The 20,868-nt window shown below is 40.0% G+C and overlaps 1 protein-coding gene and 1 long non-coding RNA gene across 7 annotated transcripts in view; one reads left to right on the forward strand and one right to left on the reverse strand.

Annotated features, from left to right (window-relative positions):
* Positions 1-20,868, forward strand: part of LOC100937966 (uncharacterized) — a 123,119-nt gene that overhangs the window by 87,572 nt on the left and 14,679 nt on the right. For 2 of the 6 annotated variants that reach the window (XR_010139017.1, XR_010139013.1), the window contains one exon: positions 3,114-5,341. The exons of 2 other annotated variants lie outside the window; for them this stretch is intronic. This is a non-coding gene — a long non-coding RNA (uncharacterized LOC100937966). Of the gene's footprint in view, positions 1-3,113; positions 5,342-13,525; positions 13,705-20,868 lie in introns of those variants that run through there. 2 more of the 6 variants (XR_010139012.1, XR_010139014.1) reach the window with 2 other exon arrangements.
* Positions 9,739-20,619, reverse strand: RAB40A (RAB40A, member RAS oncogene family). The gene has a single exon (XM_009235110.4). The coding sequence runs from the start codon at positions 16,981-16,983 to the stop codon at positions 16,054-16,056; it is 930 nt and encodes a 309-aa protein (XP_009233385.1). The 5' UTR covers positions 16,984-20,619; the 3' UTR covers positions 9,739-16,053.

The following is a 20,868-nucleotide window of genomic DNA, read 5'->3' on the forward strand; positions in this document are numbered from 1 at the left end:
ATATTATGTATTGTACACAATTGTATGTGCTATACTTTTATACAACTGGCAGCACAGTAGGTTTGTTTACACGGGCATCACCACAAACGTGAGGAATGCATTGAGCTACGACAGTTACGACAAGAATTTACATGCAACAAGAAGTTTTCAGCTCCATTATAATCTTGGACTGCTATTGAATATGTGGTCCTTCATCAATTGAAATGTTGTTATGTAGTGCGTGACTATATTTTTTTTTCATAAATTCTATTATGCAAATATAACCATGCATATTTAGGAATGCCGTGAGATGATATCCTACTTAGAGCTGTGCAAATTGCCTTTTTTTTAACAGACATCGTAATATGAATGGCAATCTATGCCAATCAATAAAAATTCACATAATAATAAAAATGGCAATATGTTAACACTGATTTTTTAAAAGGTTAATATTTATTATTGACATCCTCAGTTCCTGACACTGTTGTAAGAGCTAAACTTATGCTTATTTAATCCTCAGCATCATCTGTAAGGAGGAGCTATTGTTGCCTGCCTTTAAACATAAAGGAACTGAGGCACAGTGAAGGCAGGGCTAGCAAGTGTCAAGACTTAGATTTGAACATTGGCTGTGTGGCTCTCAAGCCCCTACATCTAACCAGTATGAGCAGCTGCCTTTCATCCGATAAGATCAGGGCACAGCAGCACAACAAAACAAATTAAGGTTTCCTGTTTTTTCTCAGTTAAGTAGGCAGACCTTTAATTTTTTTTTTTTTTTTTGTAGATGGAGTTTTACTCTTGTTGCCCAGGCTGGAGTGCAATGGTGCAATCTTGTCTCACTGCAACCTCTGCCTCCCGGGTCCAAGCAATTCTCCTGCCTCAGCCTCCCAAGTAGCTGGGATTACAGGCATGCACCACCACACCCAGCTAATTTTGTATTTTTAGTAGAGACGGGGTTTCACCATGTTGGTCAGGCTCGTCTCGAACTCCTGACCTTAGGTGATCCACCCGCCTCGGCCTCCCAAAGTGCTAGGATTACAGGCGTGAGCCACCGCGCCCAGCCGACAATTAAATATTGGTAGTATTCTGTGTGGTTTTGAATTTGGGAGAAATATGTTCAGTAATACTGTGGAAATGTCTTGTCTCCCTTCCTGCCTTAGGGATGTTCCTGTTCTGAAGTAAATAGCTTTCTTGTGGTTGGGAACACAGAATGGTTATGTTTTCCAGACATTTTAATATTTGTGTAATTGAAAGAGGAATAGTACTTATTATAGGTAAAAATAGAAGATATAGAAAAGAAAAAAATAGCCGGGCATGGTGGCTCACGCCTGTAATCCCAGCACTTTAGGGGGCCAACGAGGGCAGATCACTTAAGGTCAGGAGTTCGAGACCAGCCTGACCAACATAGTAAAACCCCATCTCTACTAAAAATACAAAAAAATTAGCCGGGTATGGTGGCAGGCACCTGTAATTCCAGCTATTAAGGAGGCTGAGGCAGGAGAATCACTTGAACCTGGGAGGGGGAGGTTGCAGGGAGCTGAGATCGTGCCATTGCACTCCAGCCTGGGTGACAAGAGCGAAACTCCATCTCAAAAAAAAAAAAAAAGAAAAAAATAATACCCCAAATCCTACCACCCAAAGATAAGCCCTTGTAATGATTTCACCTACATTATATTCTTCTAGAAGTTTTCTTTTGCAGGTACATATATATGTACATATGTAAGTATGCGTGCATTTATATATTTACATACAAAAGATACTTCATCTTACATTTAGTTTTGTAACTTGCTTGCCTCACTGTAATGGGTTGAATTGTGCCTCCTCAAAAATATGTACTAATTCTAACACTCACTATACCTTATTTGGAAATAGGATCTTTGCAAATCTAATCAAGCTAAAGATATGATCATCCAATTGCCAGTATCATTCTAAAAGAAAGGAGAGGGATATTTGACACAGACAGGGAGAAGGGCCATGTGAAGATGGAGGAAGAGATTGGAACTATAAAGCAGGAACCACCAAAAGATGGAAGAGGAAAGGAAGGATTCTCCCCTGAGTCTTCAGAAAGCGTTGGCCCTGTCTAGACCTTGGTTTTGTACTTTTGGCCTTGGTTTTGTACTTTTGAACTCTGAAATAACAAATTTATGTAATTTGTTATGGCAGCCCTAGAAAATTTATACACTCACTAACAACATACCACAAACGGCATTCCTTGTGAATAAACTTTAGTCTATATCCTATTTTTATGACTATAGTGATACTAATGCCAATAAAATATATAAAGAGAAATGAGTAAAATTTCTTATATACCATATGCGTTTATGTATTGAGTCATTAAATTTTCACAGCACACTTACAAGGTAGAGATTGTGGCTAATCTCTGTTTTATAGATGAAAAACTGATGACAGAGAGAATATGGACTCTGCCTGAGACTGTACAGTTAGGGAGTGAGACAGCTTATATTTGTGTCCAGTACATCATGCTCCAGAGCCTGGGAAACTGTGAAGGCTCTGTTGATAGGTAGAAGAAGCAGTCTGCACAAGCATGCATGTTTTAGGAGATTACTTTTAAAAAGTAATAGTCATTCTGATAATATATTTACACACACACACACACACACACACACACAAACTGAACCTAGTGACCAAAAGGTGGATTTTAACCTTGGTGAGATCATGTTTGTTGCAATCCTGGAAACAGACATCATAGTGCAATGGGATAAGGACCAAGGCAAGTGAAGAATGTTAACAGAGTGCAGAAAATCCTTTTGGTACTTTGAATTTGAAAGGGAAGAGAGAGACCTAGAGATACAGACAGACATATTTATAGAGAGAAGGATTCTGTGGCTGAATAGGAATGAAGAGTTCAGTGAGAGACTTTAAAATCTTCAATTCCATGAAACTTAAGCAAGTTTTCAAATTAATGTGAAGAAGCTGTCTTATCTCAGGTTTACCCCTCGAAGCTGTCCATATATTTATTTCCCTTCTTACATTCTTATTTCCACTTTGGAGAACATGAGACCCTTCCAATGAACTAATAGGGGTTTTGAGCTCAATATATATTTACTTGTTAGTAAATGAAAGAATGGATATTGTATGAAAGAAATGCTAGTAACTCTTGGATTTTTGTCCTTCAGGGAGGCAGCAGGTGGCTGAAATCCTGGTGTGATGTGGCTGGATCATGCATGATCTGAGGACTCCTGCACAGGTGACTGCAGGATGAGTACAGAATTTTTCTATAAATATACTGAAATACCAAGTAAGCCAGGAGCAGCCACTAGGCAAACACCAAACCTTGCATTCCTCGCCAGACCTATCACAGAGCTCATCAGGTAAGTTCAAAGACACACCTGTCTTCCCAGCATTGGGAACTGGATTGGGGTCTACTCAGAGGCATGATGTTGACCAGATTTTATGAAACACCCAAGAATGTAGAGAACATTTTCTTTAAAACTTTGAATTCAAAACATATCAGAGAGAGATTTGCTTTCCTTATATGGATGTCTGTGTTCTCATTAGGAGAGAAACAATGAAAAATGACTTTTCACAATGCCTGCCTTAGCCCTGAGGCTCGGCCAACCCCCACTTCTATGTCTCAGCATTTAAAGGGCAATTGAAGTCCCACTCCATGCTATATACTCTCAAGAGGTTTTCTCATTTACCCCTCAGAACAGCTCTGTAAAGATGGTATGGTCAGTCCCATTTCACAGATGACTAAGCTCAGGCTCACAGAGCCTAAGTCACCCCTCCAGGTAAGTGGCAGGGTTGGAATGAGGTTCTATCCCTCATCCTCCCTAGAGAACCCTGAGCAGCTTCCGTTTTAGAAGATGGGCTTCCAGGGCTTGAGAAATGGTCAGATTCCCCCCTGGTATTGTGGCCCCACAGGTCCTCACTCCACAACCCCTCTGGGTGATGAGGAAGACAGAAGAGGTGAAATCCTGCGCTTTGTGCCATGAGATCTGGGTATAGGGCCACATGAGTTAGCTAATCCTTGAAGTGGTGAGTGGGCTCAGGCAGAAGCTCAGGTGTTGGCCTTGGGACAGGTGAGCTGGAGAGAAGGAAAGTAACATGCACTGAACCACTGTAAGCAAATGCAATTTACAGCTCATCTCCTTTAATCCTAACAACCATTTAAGATACTCATCATTCTGACCATTATTCAGATCAGTGTGCTGTCTTTAGGGGAGTTTATGTAAGTCAGGGAAACAACCTAGTTGTCCTGTGATCATCAGCTAACTCAAATACTCCAAAGTTGTATCATTTTCTCTTGATGTCTCCAGGGCTCTGAATGTTCTAATCTCCCTGCAGGCTGATAGCGCCTACTCCTCATGGTGTTGTTCAACATTTTTTCTTTTTAAATTATGACCTGTATATTTTTGTCACATTATTGACATTTAAAACACTTTCTCAGTAAAAATAAGGGTAAACTTTTTTTAACTTAAGGGAGAAAACATTTGCAAACTACATCTCAGATACTGGGTTAGTATCCATGATTTGTGAACCACATTCTGTAACAAAATGACTGGCAGCTATTTTCAACAGAACATTCTCATTAAAATATACATGAACAATAAATATGTTAAAATATGTCAAAACTGAAAGTACTAATAAGATGCAAATATAAATCTTCAAAAGAATATTATGTGGAAGAAAAAAGTTGCAAGAAAAATTAGTACTGTGATTCACTTTTGGAACAGATTGTGTGTTTGCATGTACCTCACCTACAGGGACACATCTGGAGAGTATGCACCATTCTGTTGACAACAGACCCCTTTGGATTAGAGGGTAGGCTTCAGGCCAGTGAGAGATGCAGATTCATTTCAATTCATAAATATACTTTTATATATTGTTTGAAATTTTGTATTTAGGGAAAAAAGCATTTCAGTAAATACTTTTGAATAGATTGGCAACACTAATTGTAATGTATTTCATTAATTTGAAAGTACATTCATCGTATTCAATTTTGTATTGAGATAAAGTAGATAAAAATGGAATTGATAATGTCTGTGTGTGTGTGTGTGTGTATGCGTGTATCTTCTCTTTCTCTATCACCCAAATAAACATATGTGCAGCTTTACCTTTAATTCAGACAGAGATGGAACCAATATCAGTTTTAGATATCCCAGAAAATAGTGGATACAGAGAGACAGCTACCATGAGCTGAATAATTCCGGAAAACTCCAGCTGATACCTTCTTGGAGCCAAGTTCCCAAACTCCATCCCTCTTTCCCTCTTACCGAGGCCCTTGGCTGACAGAGATGCAATCCTGTCTCTGGCCACCAGATGGCATCCATCTCTCTCTTTTTTTTTTTTAATAAAAGTAACGAAGGACTTAAAATGGTTTGTTTACCGTGATCATAATTCTGTGTGCAAAAATTCATATATTTTATTTATATAAAATATATTTATGAATTTATACAAATATATTTATGAATTTTATTTTATTTATTTATATATTGTATATAAATAAATAAATATATAGTATATATTGTATATATATATAATATATATTTTAAAGCAGTTGTATTATGGTGCCCCAAGAATCTACATCGCATTCACTGATTTATCTTTTCCTTCCTCAGGGTAGGTTGAGGTGTCCACACTGTAGAGGGGTCTCTCCCTCCCAGAGAGCAGGCAGTTCGCCCTCCGTTACCCCACTCCTGTACAGGCTTCCCAGACCCTCTCCCACCCACTTTCAGTCATCCCCTCTCTGGGACACTGTGGCCACAGCCACCCAGACTCAGTTCCACCTCCCTCATCATTTCTCAGTCACCTTACGCCTGCCCCTGTGCTGTCCTATGCCAGCCGGTGGCTTCCAATGTGTGCTAGAGCTACCTGGTGTTTCATAGTATGGATGCCCCAGAGTATATTTATTTAGTCTTCTTTTGCATCTGTCAGTTTTTTCAGACAGAAAATTTTGAAAATAGGTTCACAAGCTGTGTTTTAAGGGAGGTATGGTATTTCTTTTTGCTCATTGTATATATTGCTTTGCAGTCTGATAATGGTGATATGTTAGTGCCCCCTCGTGACAGAAGCCTAAACTGCAGCTTGAACATCCGGGAGCAGGAAATTGGGAGGAAGGGGTTGTGGCCCAAGCCCACCCCACAGAGCTTTCTATAAGTCTGGGTGGCAACGGAGGTATATCCAGTGTTCAGGGATACTGATGGCCAAACAGAAAGTCCAGCCTCTTACTATGCTAAATAGAAAGCTATATTTGAGAGGAATAAAAAAATCATTTTTATTTTTATGCTTTCAGACCTATGGATATATAGCAATAGACCTATACAAGCAAAAATAGATACAGAACTACTTCTGACTTTTGTGGGGTTTTTCTCGTCACCCAGGCTGGAGTGCAGTGGTGCAATCACAGCTCACTGCAACCCTGTCTCCCAGGCTCAAGTGATCCTCCAGCCACAGCCTCCCAAGTAGCTGGGACTACAGGTGTGAGCCACCACCCCTGACTAATTTTTCTTTTTGAGATGGAGTCTTGCTGTCTCCTAGGCTGGAGTGCAGTGGCGCGATCTCGGCTCACTGCAAGCTCTGCCCCCCGGGTTCACGTCATTCTCCTGCCTCAGCCTCCGGAGTAGCTGGGACTACAGGCGCCTACCACCACGCCTGGCTAATTTTTTTTTTTTTTTTTGTATTTTTAGTAGAGACGGTGTTTCACCGTGTTTGCCAGGATGGTCTCGATCTCCTGACCTCGTGATCTGCCCGCCTCGGCCTCCCAAAGTGCTGGGATTACAGGCGTGAGCCACCGCGCCCAGCCACCCCTGACTAATTTTTGTATTTTTTGTAGAGACGGGATTTTACCATGTTACCCAAGCTGGTCTCGAACTCCTGAGCTCAAAGGATCCGCTCACCTCCGTCTTCCAAAGTGCTGGGATTACAGACATAAGCCACTGCACCCGGCTATACTACTTAGGACTTTTGTAACCTGTGTTTGCCTTTACTATGATCATCTTTCAAATTCAATTTCAATTTTTTGTATGGAGTTGGTGTTTCATCATATGATGCCCTAAACTTTATTTTCCCAGTACTCTAGTGGTGAAAATTTAATTCCTTTTAATATAGTTTCTATTACAGACAATAGTATACTTAACACCAGCTTTTATATATGCAGATATCTTTTAAAGCATTTCTTTGTAAGCTCCTGAAGAGTCCTTTCAAAACCCTGGAAATTAGAACATTTTATATTAACATAATGATTCAAAATACTACTACTAATTTACATTCCTAATGTAACCACAGAACCGTTCAATATGCTTTGACTTTGTAACAAAGTGATGAGTTGTTTTTTAGATGCAGTGGATCCCCAGGTTGCAAGTCATATAACCTGAGCATGCCCAAATGAACCAAGTATGCCTGATTGGTGAACCTGGAGCTGGCCAGAACAGAAAATGTCAACCACATGTGGAACCTAAGTATTCAGATTGAGAAATGAGGACCAAAATGAGAAGTGAGAGGTTCCCTGTTTTTTTTTTCCAGTACAAACTTAAAAGCCAAGGACTTGGCACCACTTCTTTGCATGATCCAATCAGATCATGCCTGGTTGCATTTCCCTATGTCCCTCTTAGTTACTCTCTGCCTCCAGACCCCAGCTCGAGGAAACAGATTTGAGTGTTTCTGGTCCTGTCTCCTTGCTGGTCGACCTTGCAATAAAGCTTTTTCTTTCCTCAAAAGCTAGTGCCATAGTATTGGCTTCTATGTGCATTGGTGAGCAAGCCCATTGCTCAGTAACACTAACATCACAGTATGAAAGTGCCTGTTTCTACACACATTGAAATAATGGGCATGGTAGCTAATCTGATAGGCAAAAAATTATCTCTCATCATTGTCTTCATTATAACTCATTTTATTGCCTACCTAGAATTTCATGCTGTGGATGTAACATAATTTTCAGAACTCCATGTTATTCAGAGTGTTCTGATATTCCCTATTGTCAACACTGTGTCGATGGCATCTTTTCAAAGTATGTGCTCCGCTGAAGGGCACAGTTCCGGGCACAGTTCCTGTGGCTGTTTGGACTGGTGAGCCAAATGTGTCCTCTTGGAACCCACCAAACTATCATAGAAGAATACTAGTATTGTGATCAAAAGAGCCTGGTCCATGTATAAATGTGTGTGCGTGTGATTGTGTATGTGCTGGCGTGATTGTGTGTGTGATGACAACCACATTTTCCTCTGCTTCCTTCTTTTCCTTCATGGCTTTGCATCTCCTTTGGTCTCCCTTCCTAAATTCAGGCTGAGAACAAAAGTTCTCTGAAAAGGAATTTACAGGAAAGAGACTTTATTCCAGTGAATAGTTTGCAAATCGGGGACATGTAGCCTTCAGTATAAAATGAAGGTGTGTTCCAGAGGACAAAGGGAAGGTTTGTCTTTTATGAAGAAAATTCGCACCCAGGTTCCCACTCAGGTCAACTTATGCAAATGAAGGATTCCAACTTGCTTAGTTCCAATTGGTTGACATAGGTGAAAGCTTATTGGTTGGTTCAAGCACCATAAAAAGGAACAGGCAGCTATGAAAGTCCCAAAGTTAAGCAGACTTGCAGGTTTTCTGGGAACTCGAAGTCATGTGTGACCTCTAGTCAGCAAATGGCCACTTGGCTCTAATTTGAATTTAGGCCCAGTTAAACACCCAGGATTTATCTTGAAGGACTGGTTCTTTCAGGCTTCACAAGGCCCAGAAGTAAAGGAAGGGAATTATCAGAATAGCAGTTCTTTTTACCATATCCTTATCCACATCCTTCCTTACATTCTGAAGATAAACTTGTGCAAGGGAAATTGTTGGTGCAGTGTGTACATATGTAGGTTTTTGATAAATATTGCCACACTGACACCCATAAAGGTAGTGCTATTTAGACTCCCTAAGTGAAGTCATGCAAGAAAACACACAGGGGAGTGAAGAAAGTAATAGGAATGACATCCTGTTAGACAGTAAATGCCCTATACTTTGTTGTAGACCCACTCTCAAGCCACTGCCACAGTTGGAACATGTGGAAGTGATCAGATGAAAATCAAATTTTACACACAAGTAAAATCCGAAGTAACATGTGGGATGGTGTTAGGAGGGGAAAATCCTTGGAGGAACATATGACAAAGAGTCAGCAGGGCTGGGATACAGCTACTGTTTTATATGCATTCATGTTTATATAAAAGATGTACATCACGGCCTTTGTATGAAAAAGTTTGGTCACTACTGTGGTACAACAGAAGACCAGGGCAATATCATATTTTTAAACAGCTTTCTTGTAGTATAATTTATGGACAAGAAAATGCATGCTTTTGAAGATAGAATTTTGTGATTTTTAGTAAATATATAGAGTTGTGCAATGATCTTCATAACTGAGGGTTTTAAAATCTTTTATTTTTAATTTTTGTGGGTACATAATAGGCATATATATTTTTGGGGATACATGAGATTTTGGTACAGGTAGGGAATGTGTAATAATCACATCATTAAAAATTAGGTATCCATCCCCTCAAGCATTTATCCTTTGTGTTACAAACAATTCAATTATACTCTTTTAGTTATTTTGAAATGCACACTTAAATTATTATTGACTATTGTCCCCCTGTTGTGCTACCAAGTACTAGGTCTTATTCATTCTTTCTAATTTTTTTATACTCATTAACCATACCCACCTCCCCTCCAGCCTGCCACCATCCTTCCCAGCCTCTAGTAACCATCCTTCTATTCTCTATCTCCATGAGTTCAATTGCGTTCATTTTTATCTCCCACAAATAAGTGAAAACATGCAATGTGTGTCTTTCTGTGCCTGGTTTATTTTACTTAACATAATGACTTCCAGTTCCATCCATGTTTTTGCAAATGACTGAATCACATTCTTCTTGATGGCTGACTAGTACTCCATTGTGTATGTGTACCACATTTTCTTTAACCATTCATCTCTTGATGGACACTTAAGTTGCTTCCAAATGTTAGCTATAGTGAACAGTGCTGCAACAAACATGGGAGTGCAGATGTCTCTTCAATATACTGATTTCCTTTCTTTTGGGTATATACCCAGCAGTGGGATTGCGGGTCATATGGAAGTTCAATTTTTAGTTTTTTTGAGGAACCTTCAAACTGTTCTACATAGTGGTTTTATTAACTTACATTCCTACCAACAGTGTACAAGGTTTCCCTTTTCTCCACATCCTTGCCAGCATTTGTTATTGCCTGTCTTTTGGATATAAGCCATTTTAACTGGGGTGAGATGATATCTTGTTGTAGTTTGGATTGGCATTTCTCTGATGATCAATGAAGTTGAGCACCTTTTCATATGCCTGTCTGCCATTTGTATGTCTTCTTTTGAGAAATGTCTATTCAAATCTTTTGCCCACCTTTTAATCAGTTTAGTTATTTTTGCTATAGAGTTGTTTGAGCTCCTTATATATTCTGGTTATTAATCCCTTGTCAAATGGGTAGTCTGCAAATATTTTCTCCCATTCTGTGGGTTGTCTCTTCACTTTGTTGATTGTTTCCTTTGCTGTGCAAAAGCTTTTTAACTTGATGTGATCCCATTTGTCCATTTTTGCTTTGGTTGCCTGTGTTGGGGTATTACTCTAGAAATGTTTGCCCAGACCAGTGTCCTGGAGAGTTTCCCCAAAGTCTTGCAGTTTCATAGTTTGAGGCCTTAGATTTAAGCCTTTAACTGATATTGATTTAATTTTTGTATATGGCAAGAAATAGAGGGTCTATTTTCATTCTTCTGCATATGGATTTCCAGATTTCCCAGCACCACTTATTGAAGAGACTGTCTTTTCCTCAGTGTAGGTTTTTTGTTGAAAATGGGTTCACTGTAGGTGTGTGGATTTGTTTCTGGGTTCTTTATTCTGTTCCACTGGTCTATGTGTCTGTTTTTATGCCAATACCATGCTGTTTTGGTGATATAGCTCTGTAGCATAATTTGAAGTCAGGTATTGTGATTCCTCCAGTTTTGTTCTTTTTGCTCAAGATAGCTTTGGGTATTCTGGGTCTTTTGTGATTCTATATGAATTTTAGGATTTTTTTTTCTGTTTCTGTGGAGAATGTCATTGGTATTTTGATAGGGATTGTATTAAATCTGTAGATTGCTTTGAGTAGAATGGACATTTTAACAATATTGATTCTTCCAATCAGTGAACATGAAATACTTTTCCATTTTTTGGTGTCATCTTCAATTTCTGTCATCAGTGTTTTATAGTTTTCATTATAGAGGTCTTTCACTTCTTTGGTTAATTCCTGAGTATTTAATTTTATTTATGGCTATTGTAAATGGGATTACTTTTAAATTTATTTTTTAGATTGTTCATTCTTGGCTGGCATATAGAAACACTACTGATTTTTGTATGTTCATTTTGTATCTTGCAACTATACTGAATTTGTTTATGAGTTCTAATCGTTTTTTGATGGAGTCTAGGTTTTTCCAAATATAAGATCATGTCATCTGCAAACAAGGATAATTTGACTTCTTCTTTTCCAATTTGGATGCTCTTTATTTCTTTCTCTTGTCTGATTGCTGTAGCTGGGACTTCATCGTTGAGTTTTAGACATTTTCATCACCCTAAGATTACCCATCCTGCTTGAATGCAGTTAATCCCTGTGCCTACCCCCAGCCCTAGGCAATCACAGATATGCTTTGTTTCTCGGTGGATTTGCCTGTTTTTGACATTTTATATAAATGAAATCAAACAATATTTGGTCTTTTGCATCTGGCTTTTTTCACTTTACATAATGTTTTCAAAATCTGTGTTGCAGCATATATCAGTACCTCATCCATATTTATTGCTGAATATACCACATTTTATCCATGTATCAATTGATGAGCATTTGGGTTGTTTCCACTCTTTGGCTATTTTGAATGATGATCCTGTATACATTCAGGTACAAGTTTTTATGTAGGCATATTTCTTTTGGCTATGTACCTAGGGATGGAATTGCTGTGTCATATGGTAACTCCCTGTTAACCATTTGAGGTATGGCCAGATTATTTTCATAAGCTTGATTTCATGAGAAGTACAGGCATAACTTGTTTTTCTCATTATTAGACTGAGGTTATGGGTTTTCAGAAGGAATACCGCAGAGATGAATTGCCCTTTTTATCACACCATATATGGGTCTACATTTTACCCATATGATATCAGTGGTGATGTTAACCTTCATCACTTGGTTAAGGTACTGTTTGCCAAATTTCTCCAGTGTGTGGTAACTATTTTACATTCCTATACTCTTTTCTGCAGAAGTAAGTCACTAAGTCAGCCCTGTTCTTAGGAGGTAGAGGACAGAATTAAACTTCACCTCATGAACTGAGGGTTAGCCACATATATTGTTTAGAATTATTTGATTGAGACAATTTGTCTTCTCTGACCCATTTCTTTTTCAATTGAAACACTTAATTTATATCAGTATGGAATCATGTACACTTATCATATAGTTGGGATAGTTTACCAAATGGAAACATTCCAAAAGGAATTCCAGCATTATGATTTGTGTGGTGCAGTAGAAGAATTCTGACCTAATCAGGAGACTGCAAGAGTTCCCTCTATCTACTATTATATTTCACCACCATTATATTACCAAATTATGGCATATTAAACAATTAGACAATGCTTTTAGGCAATATATTTAACCATGACAAATTTTGAAACAACATTTTAATTTCAGGCGATTACATTGCATACTTAGTAATTTCTTCAGAAAGAAATAAAACAATAAACAGAATTTATTGAAGTGATCATAAAAATATTGCTAACATGCAGTAAATCTATTTGCAAAATTCCTTTTATTGAAGCAATAGTATGGGATATGTTGGGGAAATATTGTACTTCAATTGATAGCACAGTTCCTGTAGCACAGCCTTCACATTATCTGACTGACTCTATGGAAGCTATTTTACAATGCTAGCTTTTAGGTAAATATAGCATCGCAATATAATCTTTGTCTATACAAAAGCAACTGAATTTTGTCATTGCGGGGGAAGCTTTGTCTCCATATAGATGTTCATTTCAACACTCTTAATCTATAAATGGGACAAAGGGGTGGCTGTTGGTTTTGATGGGGTTCATTTCAACAGAGGGGTGCAGGAACAAAGCACCATTAGATGAGGAATGAGGACTGAGGTGGAGGGAGGTGCAAAGGGATGTGAGTTGAGTATTGAGAATTCTTCATAGAACTTTGGTTGCAATGGGACAATATATGTAAAGAGAACAGTAACTAGGGTTGTAGAGAGAGGTCCAGGGTTTTAAATTATGTTTTAAAAATATCAATGATAAGAGGCTCTCTCAGGGTGGAAATATTAAGGAGAAGGAACCATCTCTTCTTAGGTCTAGAAACTGAGTTCACCACAACCCCCTTACTTCCTTGTTTCTATTCTGGGGAAATCTAAAACTTAACCAGAGGGATGGTGTCATGTGACCTTAATGCCTGTTAACTATGGGGATGGATGGATGGATGGATGGATGGATGGATGGATGGATGGATGGATGGGCGGGCAGATGGATGAATGGATGGACAGATGGATGGATGGATGCATGATGTGTCAAACAGGTGCTGGTATTTTATCTTCCAGCACCGAGCTCCTCACACAGGCGACTGAACCCGTGGTTTTGATGTCTGAGAAGATGCAGCTTCTCCAGTCTCTGCAACTGATGGCAGGAAGATGGGAGCACTCAGCTTCAGTGTTCAGAAGCAGATTTAGGCCAACTGCCATACCTTACGTTCTAGAGGGATCCACCCTGACCTGAGCAGGTGAGGTCGCAGAAAGGCTTGCTTTCCATCACAGGGACAGGATTACAGCCTGCTCAGAAGCATGTTGTGGTCCAGCTCTTGCGTCATTTAAAAAGACTTCAGCTCTTCTCTAATATTGAATTCTACTAATATCACAGAGAGATGTTCTTAATCTTCTAGACAAACACACTGCCATCAGTATTCCCCAGAGGCCACAAACACACCCTGGAACCATAATGCCACCAGTAGCTCTAGGAGAACTTGCAGGCTAATGTGCCTGTTGCTCATTGTTTTTAGGCTACATATGAAAATGGACCAGTTTGCAATAAAAATATAATGCAATGATGATTATCAGAGCATTTTGTATACTAGGGAATTTTTTAAGTTATCTGAACATCGAATTAAATATAATGACAATGAAAGAATTTCCACCTGTCATATCATCAAAGTATAAAAAGAAACCATTCAGGATTCCAGTAAGGTGGGCATGCGGAGAAGTCTACCCTGTTTCATATTGGTGGTGGGGATGTCATTTAGTACAACCTCTTTCCAGGTCGATTTGGTAATTTCTATTAAAGACTCTATGCATCCCCGATCTGCATGTGTTTGGGGCCTGCTCCTTCAAGTATTCACCCTCAGCATGGCCCCTGTCCCTCTAAGAGTGTATATTCTTGTTGACATAGGAACTGTCTGGAGACTCCAGTTTCTAAAGCACTGGCCCAGACACACTCCCTTGTCTACAGAGTAGGAAATTTAGGTCTGACAAGGTTCTCTGTCTTTCATAAGAGAGACAGAACTGGCAGCCTGGCTTCAGAGCTGAAGATACAGATTTCAGTAGTGACCCGGGTCAGCAGGAAAGCGAGATTTGCTTGGTTATGGTGTGATGTGCAGCTCAGCATCACGGTCTGCCTGGGGGCATACAGGATGCTCAGCATCACGGTCTGCCTGGGGGCATATAGGGTGCTACTCTCTGCTTTTCCACTTAGTGGCAGGATGCTCCCCAGCCAGGTTGCTTAACCTGCAAACATCACTGTTTCTTAAGCTACAGGATGGTGTAAGATTATATCCTCTACTTCCCAGGAATGTTGTGGGAAATTCATGAGATAGAAAAGTACCAGAGTTCCGGAAGGGTGAGTCCCCACAGCTCCCTGAGGCCAGAGATACTGCCCTTCTGCAGGACTTTATGTTACAATCACCCTATGACAATGCACAAATAAATGGTCATTCAATTACAAAGGAATACAAGGACTTATATTTACTCAGTTCATCCAATATCAATTATTATAATAATCAACAGTGTAAATTGGAAAGTAACTATGTGGAAACCACTTCTCCTTCCTTCCCATCTAAGGTCTCAGAAGTGCTTTCCCAGATGTGATCTCATTAACCTCTATATTGATCTGAGAGGTGTTAACCAAAACTGGCCAGCACAGGGGAAATGACTCACCTAAGGCCTTATAATGGGCCTGCCCCACCATGTTCTATTGCATTGTTTTTCTGCAAAGCCTCATCTTGCGGGGTTATACTATACATATTTTTCTTCTCTTTTCATTTTACCAAAGAGAAAAATATATACTTTTTTATTGTTAAGAAACATTTTCTCAAATAAGTACTTATTTCATTCCTTACTGAAATGGTTTTTTCTTACTGATCCATTGAAACCATGTTGGCTATGTTCAACATAACTAGAGATATCTTTGGCGTTTTCCTCCCTTAGCTTCATATCTTGTAGAACATCTTGTACAAAAAAAGTAGATTTACAGAAAAACATACATATAAATCATGTGTTAATCCCCAAATGTAGTAAAATAACATAGCAAAAACTTTATCAAATCCATTTCGTGCACAAACTGGACAGATCTGTTATATACAATCTCTATATGCATCTGCAGTGTTTTATAAATTGGTGCTTTGACATTAAAAAGGAGGTTTACAAAAAGGCCCCTCTTGTAATATCGATGACTGAATTATCTCACTATCATTGCTTCTCAAATTTCCTTGAATTTATACTCATCATTGCCATATCACCATTCTTACAAAGGCGGTTATTTTAAGGAAAAAGTTGCAGCGTGATTATGATATAAGTAACATTCAAAATTTCATGTTATCAAGAGTTGAGCAAAGTACTAATTTCCCCTTTATAAACACACGTTTAAAACAAGAGCTTCATGCACATCCAAATAGAAATTCAAAGTCAAACTGTGTAATGTGTTTTTATTGACAGAAGGCATCACACACATTCCCAAGCAGCATGGTTCCTGTGAGAAACTGAAAACTAATTTCTTGAATCTACAATGCGACTTCCATCTTCCAGGTGTAACCAGAGTTTTTCCTGGAGCGATTCCAGCTTGTTTCCTTTTGGTGCCTTCCTTAAGAAATTTTGCAGCTGTTTCTGGTGCAGTTTTTGGGTGGGCTCTGGGGTGGGCAGACGATCTCCACTTTGCAGAGGCTGCTCTTGTGGGTGGAGCTGGTGGTGAGGGAGTAGGAGAGGCCTTGCATCATCCTGGCATTCAGGCCCTTAGCCATGGAGAAGGACTTGAGGTGGCTTCTTAAGGTAATGGGGAGTGGGAGCTTGTCGACCAGGTGTACGGGCGTGCAGGACACGATGGCGCGGCAGCAGAGGTCTTGCAAACTCATTACCTTGCTGGGTCTCCCGAGCCAATTCATCCTGTGCCGCAGCAGCACGATCCTGGCCAGCTCCGTGAAAGACTCTATGATGTTGAAATTGCACAGAGGGCTGACCTCAAAGAAGGTCACACCCAGGCGCTCAGCGTAGGCCTGGGCCTGCTCCCTGGGCACCTGCCTCTTGAATGCCAGATGTAGGCGATTCCCCACCAGGATTTTAGGGACACCAGGGGCATGCTCATCGATCTTCTTAATCCATCGATCCATACCCTCGAAAGACCAGCGGTTTGCAATGTCGTAGACCAGGATCACTCCTTGTGCACCACGAGAGTAGGAGCGGAATATGGTACAAAATCTTCCCTGCCCCGACGTATCCCAGAGCTTCAGCTTCACCCGCTGGCCGTCCAGCAGGATGGTGGTCGTCTTGTAGTCGATCCCCCCCAGGTGGCTGTATGGGGACTCAGCTGCGCCATCCTGCAGGCTCTCCAGGATCTCACTCTTGCCTACGTCGCTGTCGCCCACCAGCAGGAACTTGAGCAGGAAGTCATAGGCCTGGTCGGGGCTGCCCGGGGTGCTCATGGTGCTAGCCCCGCGTTCCCACCTGAGCCAGGCGCGCGGGGTTGTGCGCAGAGGTGGTGCCGGGTCTGTTTTTCTTGAGAAGTTAGCATAGAACATAAAAAATGAGATGGGGAAGTCTGTGAAATAAAGCGAAATGAGGTGGTGGCTTTGATGGATTTCTTTTACAAACTCTAGGAAACTGGTTCAGCGATTGTTTTCCTTTCTCTTACTCAGCACAGAGTAGTGACACAGCAGTTAATTAATCATGGAAACCTATACATTTCCCTTAAAATTTTCATGTGATCGTTATGGAACCATGCCTTTTGGATTATGTCAAAGGAATCTCCTTTAAAGGAAGGACGGGTATGGGATAGGAAAGGGACTAAGATGTGTTGAGTACCGTATGTACCCTACGCTGTGTATGATGCTTAAAATATTTTGTTCTTTTGCTTTCAGAACAGTTGTCTTTGGTAGCTATGATTGTTTCCATTTTACAGATGAGAAAAGGCAAACTCAGAAATGTTATGTAATTTTTTAAAATATTGCCATTAATATAGAGATCACAGAAATCAGAATCCAGAGCCAGTGCTCTCTTCATATAACGCACCACACTTCCTTTCTACTCTGTGGCCATGCCGGGTTTAGGAGTAAGTGTGAACTGTCTGTGCATGTGATCCTTGACAAGCCACGCATGTTTGCATGGGCACTAATACTTTCCTTGCTGCGGGGGACATCTCCCATAAATATAAGAGCCAAGATCTCAGAAGAGACATCTAGGACATGGATTTTGCTAGAGTGTCTCATAAATAATATTCACCCAACAAAGATGTGTTGAAATAACGCATGCATCCATCAGTGAAGGTTTTTCGGTTTAACACATGTACAGCTCCTATAACAAAATAACAAAACTGAAAAAATATGTATATGGTTCACAGGTGAAGAAATGCAAATGGCCAGTAATCACAAGAAAATGCATTCTAGCTCACTAATACATTAAGGAATGCAAATGAAACCATCTAAATATCCGTTTATCACCTATCATCTGACAAAATTTAAATGTAGAAAACGAAAAAATTTTTTTTAATTTGCAAAAGAAAAAGGTGCAAAAGAAAAAGGCTGTGTGTGTGTCTGTGTATGGGGGCAGGATGAGGGACCAAATACATCAAGGAAATGGAAACACACTTATCAGTTATAAATACATTTAAATATTGTAACTACAACAGGTATAAAGATGGTTAAAGAAATGAGAATGCTCAGACGCATATAAGGGAGTTTAAATTATTGAAATCAAGCCCCAAGGGATAGATGTTTACAAATGTAATGGAGGAAAAAATTTTCACATGTCCAAATAGCCAGGTAAGTGGTTATTTGAAATAGCATTGCTGAAATCTTTTTAAAAAGGAAAAAATGAGAAACATTCTAAATACTCATCAATACAGAACAAACATGTGAATAAAGGATAAGAAAAACATTTCTATTTCTCTGTGGGCTTCAGGGCAAATAGAGAAAAAAAAAACCTTTAGATTAATTCCAGAGTTAGCTGACGATAAGGAGATAATAAAGTTGTCTCCCTGATTTACAAAAACTCCCTTAAAGACAGCACCCTGATTGGAATAATGATCATAATCATCGGTACCTTGAAGAGCCGTTAGGATAAAGGAGATGAAATATAGAGTGCATTTGCTTAAAGTAGTTCAGTGCAGGTTACTTTCCTTCTCTTCAGCTCACCTGTCCCAAGGCCAACACCTAAGCTTCTGCCTGAGCCCACTCACCACTTAAGGGATCAGCCAACTCATATGGTCCAACACCCAGTCTCTTGGCATGAAGTGCAGGATTTCACTTCTGTCTTCCTCATCACCCAGAGGGGTTGTGGAGTGGGGGACCCATGGGGAGTGGAATCTGACTATTTCTCAAGCCCTGGAAGCCCATCTTCTAAAAGGGGGTGCTCAGGGTCCTTTAGGGAGGGTGAGGAATGAAACCTTATTCCAATCCTGCCACTTACCTGGGAAGGTGACTTAGGCTCTGAAAGCCTGAGCTTGATTATCTGTGAGATAGAACTGACTGTATCATCCTTACAGAGCTGTCCCAAGGAGCAAATGAGAAAACCTGTTGAGAGTATATGGCATGAAGTGGGACTTCGATGGCCCTTTAAATGCTGAGACACAGAAGTGGGGGCTGGCTGAGGCTCTGGGCTAAGAAGGCATTGTGAAAAGTCATTTTTCATTGTTTCTACTAATGAGAACACAGACATCCATATAAAGAAAGCAAATCTCTCTCTGATATGCCTTGAGTTCAAAGTTTTAGAGACAGAATGTTCTCTACATTCTTGGATGTTTCATAATCTAATAAAAGCTGTTCAACATCATGCCTCTGAGCAGACCCAAATCCACTTCCCAAGCTAGAAAGAAAAAAATTGATAGATGTAAAACAAGACTGTAAAAACATATGCTCCAGGGCATGAAACACCAGGTAGCACTGACAGGGCTGTAGAAAGGTGACAGAGAGGATAGAGGTCACAGGAGCAGGGTCTAGGCAACTGTGTCCATAGGATCCTAGAGAAGGGAGGACTGAAAGGGAATGTGAGGAGGTCTGGGAAGCCTATACACGGGCAATGGAGGCTAAATGCCCTGCTGTCTGTGAGGGACCTCTCTACAGCATGCACGGGACAACGTATACTGAGGAGGGAAGAGATAAATCAGTGAATGCCATGTAGATTTGGAGTCCACAGCCAATGGACCAGCTTTAATACACATATATTTTTTCAAACAGAACTGGCATCATAGTTTGTCACTCTTTGCAAAATGCCCTCCTTTAAAAAAAAAAAAAAAATGGAGATAGCTGTGATGCCTCCTGATGGCCAGAACCCGGATCACAGCTTTGAGAGTCTCAGACAAGGGGCTCAGGGAAAGGGAGAGGGATGTTGGAGGTGAACTACAAAGATATCAGCCAGAGTTTTCTGGAATTATTCACCTAACGATAGCAGTCTCCGTGTATCAGTCATGTTCTGGCATATATGAAACTGAGATTGGCTCCAGCCCCTGTCTGAATTAAAGATAAAGCTGCATCTGTGAGTGTGTATTTGGAGTGATGCAGCTAGACCTAGACACACACACACACACAAATACCCTGTCAAATTATTTTATTTCCTGTTTTCACCATAAAATAGAATATAATGAATGCTTTTTCAAATTAATAAACATGTGCACAGTACTTTTGACAATCTGTTCAAAAGTATTTTGTCACAGCCATAAAAAAGAACAATATCATGTCCCTTGCAGCAACATAGATGCATCTGGAGGCCATTATCCTAAGTGAATTAACACAGGAACAAAAAACCAAATACCACATGTTTTCACTTATAAGTGGAAACTAAACACTGGGGACTCAAGGACGTAAAGATAGCAACAACAAACCCTGGGGCCTACTGGAGGAGGGGGGAGAGGTGGGGCAAGGGTTGAAAAACTATTGGGTACTATGCTCACTACCTGGGTGATGGGATCATTCATACCCCAAACCTTAGCATCACACAATATACCCATGTAACAAACCTGCACATGTACCCCCTGGATCTAAAATAAAAGCTGAAATTTAAAACAGAAGAACATTCTGCCTCCTATAATGAAGAAACATCTCAGCTAACTTATTTTTTGGAAGAGAGCAACATTTTTTCAAAGTTTGGGTACATCATTTTTAAAAATTCACTATGCCCCTTTCTTTCAGGTCCATTTCATTGACTACAGAAAGGCATCAGAATATATATATATATATATATATAATTTTTTTTTTTTTTTTTTGGACAGAGTCTTGCTCTGACGCCCAGGCTGGAGTGCAGTGGTACAATCTCAGCTCACTGCAACCTCTGCCTTCCAGGTTCAAGTGATTCTCGTGCCTCAGCGTACTGAGTACCTGGGATTATAGGCATGCGCCACCATACCCGACTAATTATTATATTTTTAGTAGAGATGGGGTTTCACCATGTTGGCCAGGCTGGTCTTGAACTCC

Source organism: Pongo abelii, chromosome X, assembly GCF_028885655.2.
Source record: "Pongo abelii isolate AG06213 chromosome X, NHGRI_mPonAbe1-v2.0_pri, whole genome shotgun sequence".
NCBI classification, from domain to species: domain Eukaryota; kingdom Metazoa; phylum Chordata; class Mammalia; order Primates; family Hominidae; genus Pongo; species Pongo abelii.

Coding starts and splice junctions, on each gene's coding strand:
- RAB40A (XM_009235110.4), bottom strand. CDS start 16,983: ATGTTCTATGCTAACTTCTCAAGAAAAACAGACCCGGCACCACCTCTG.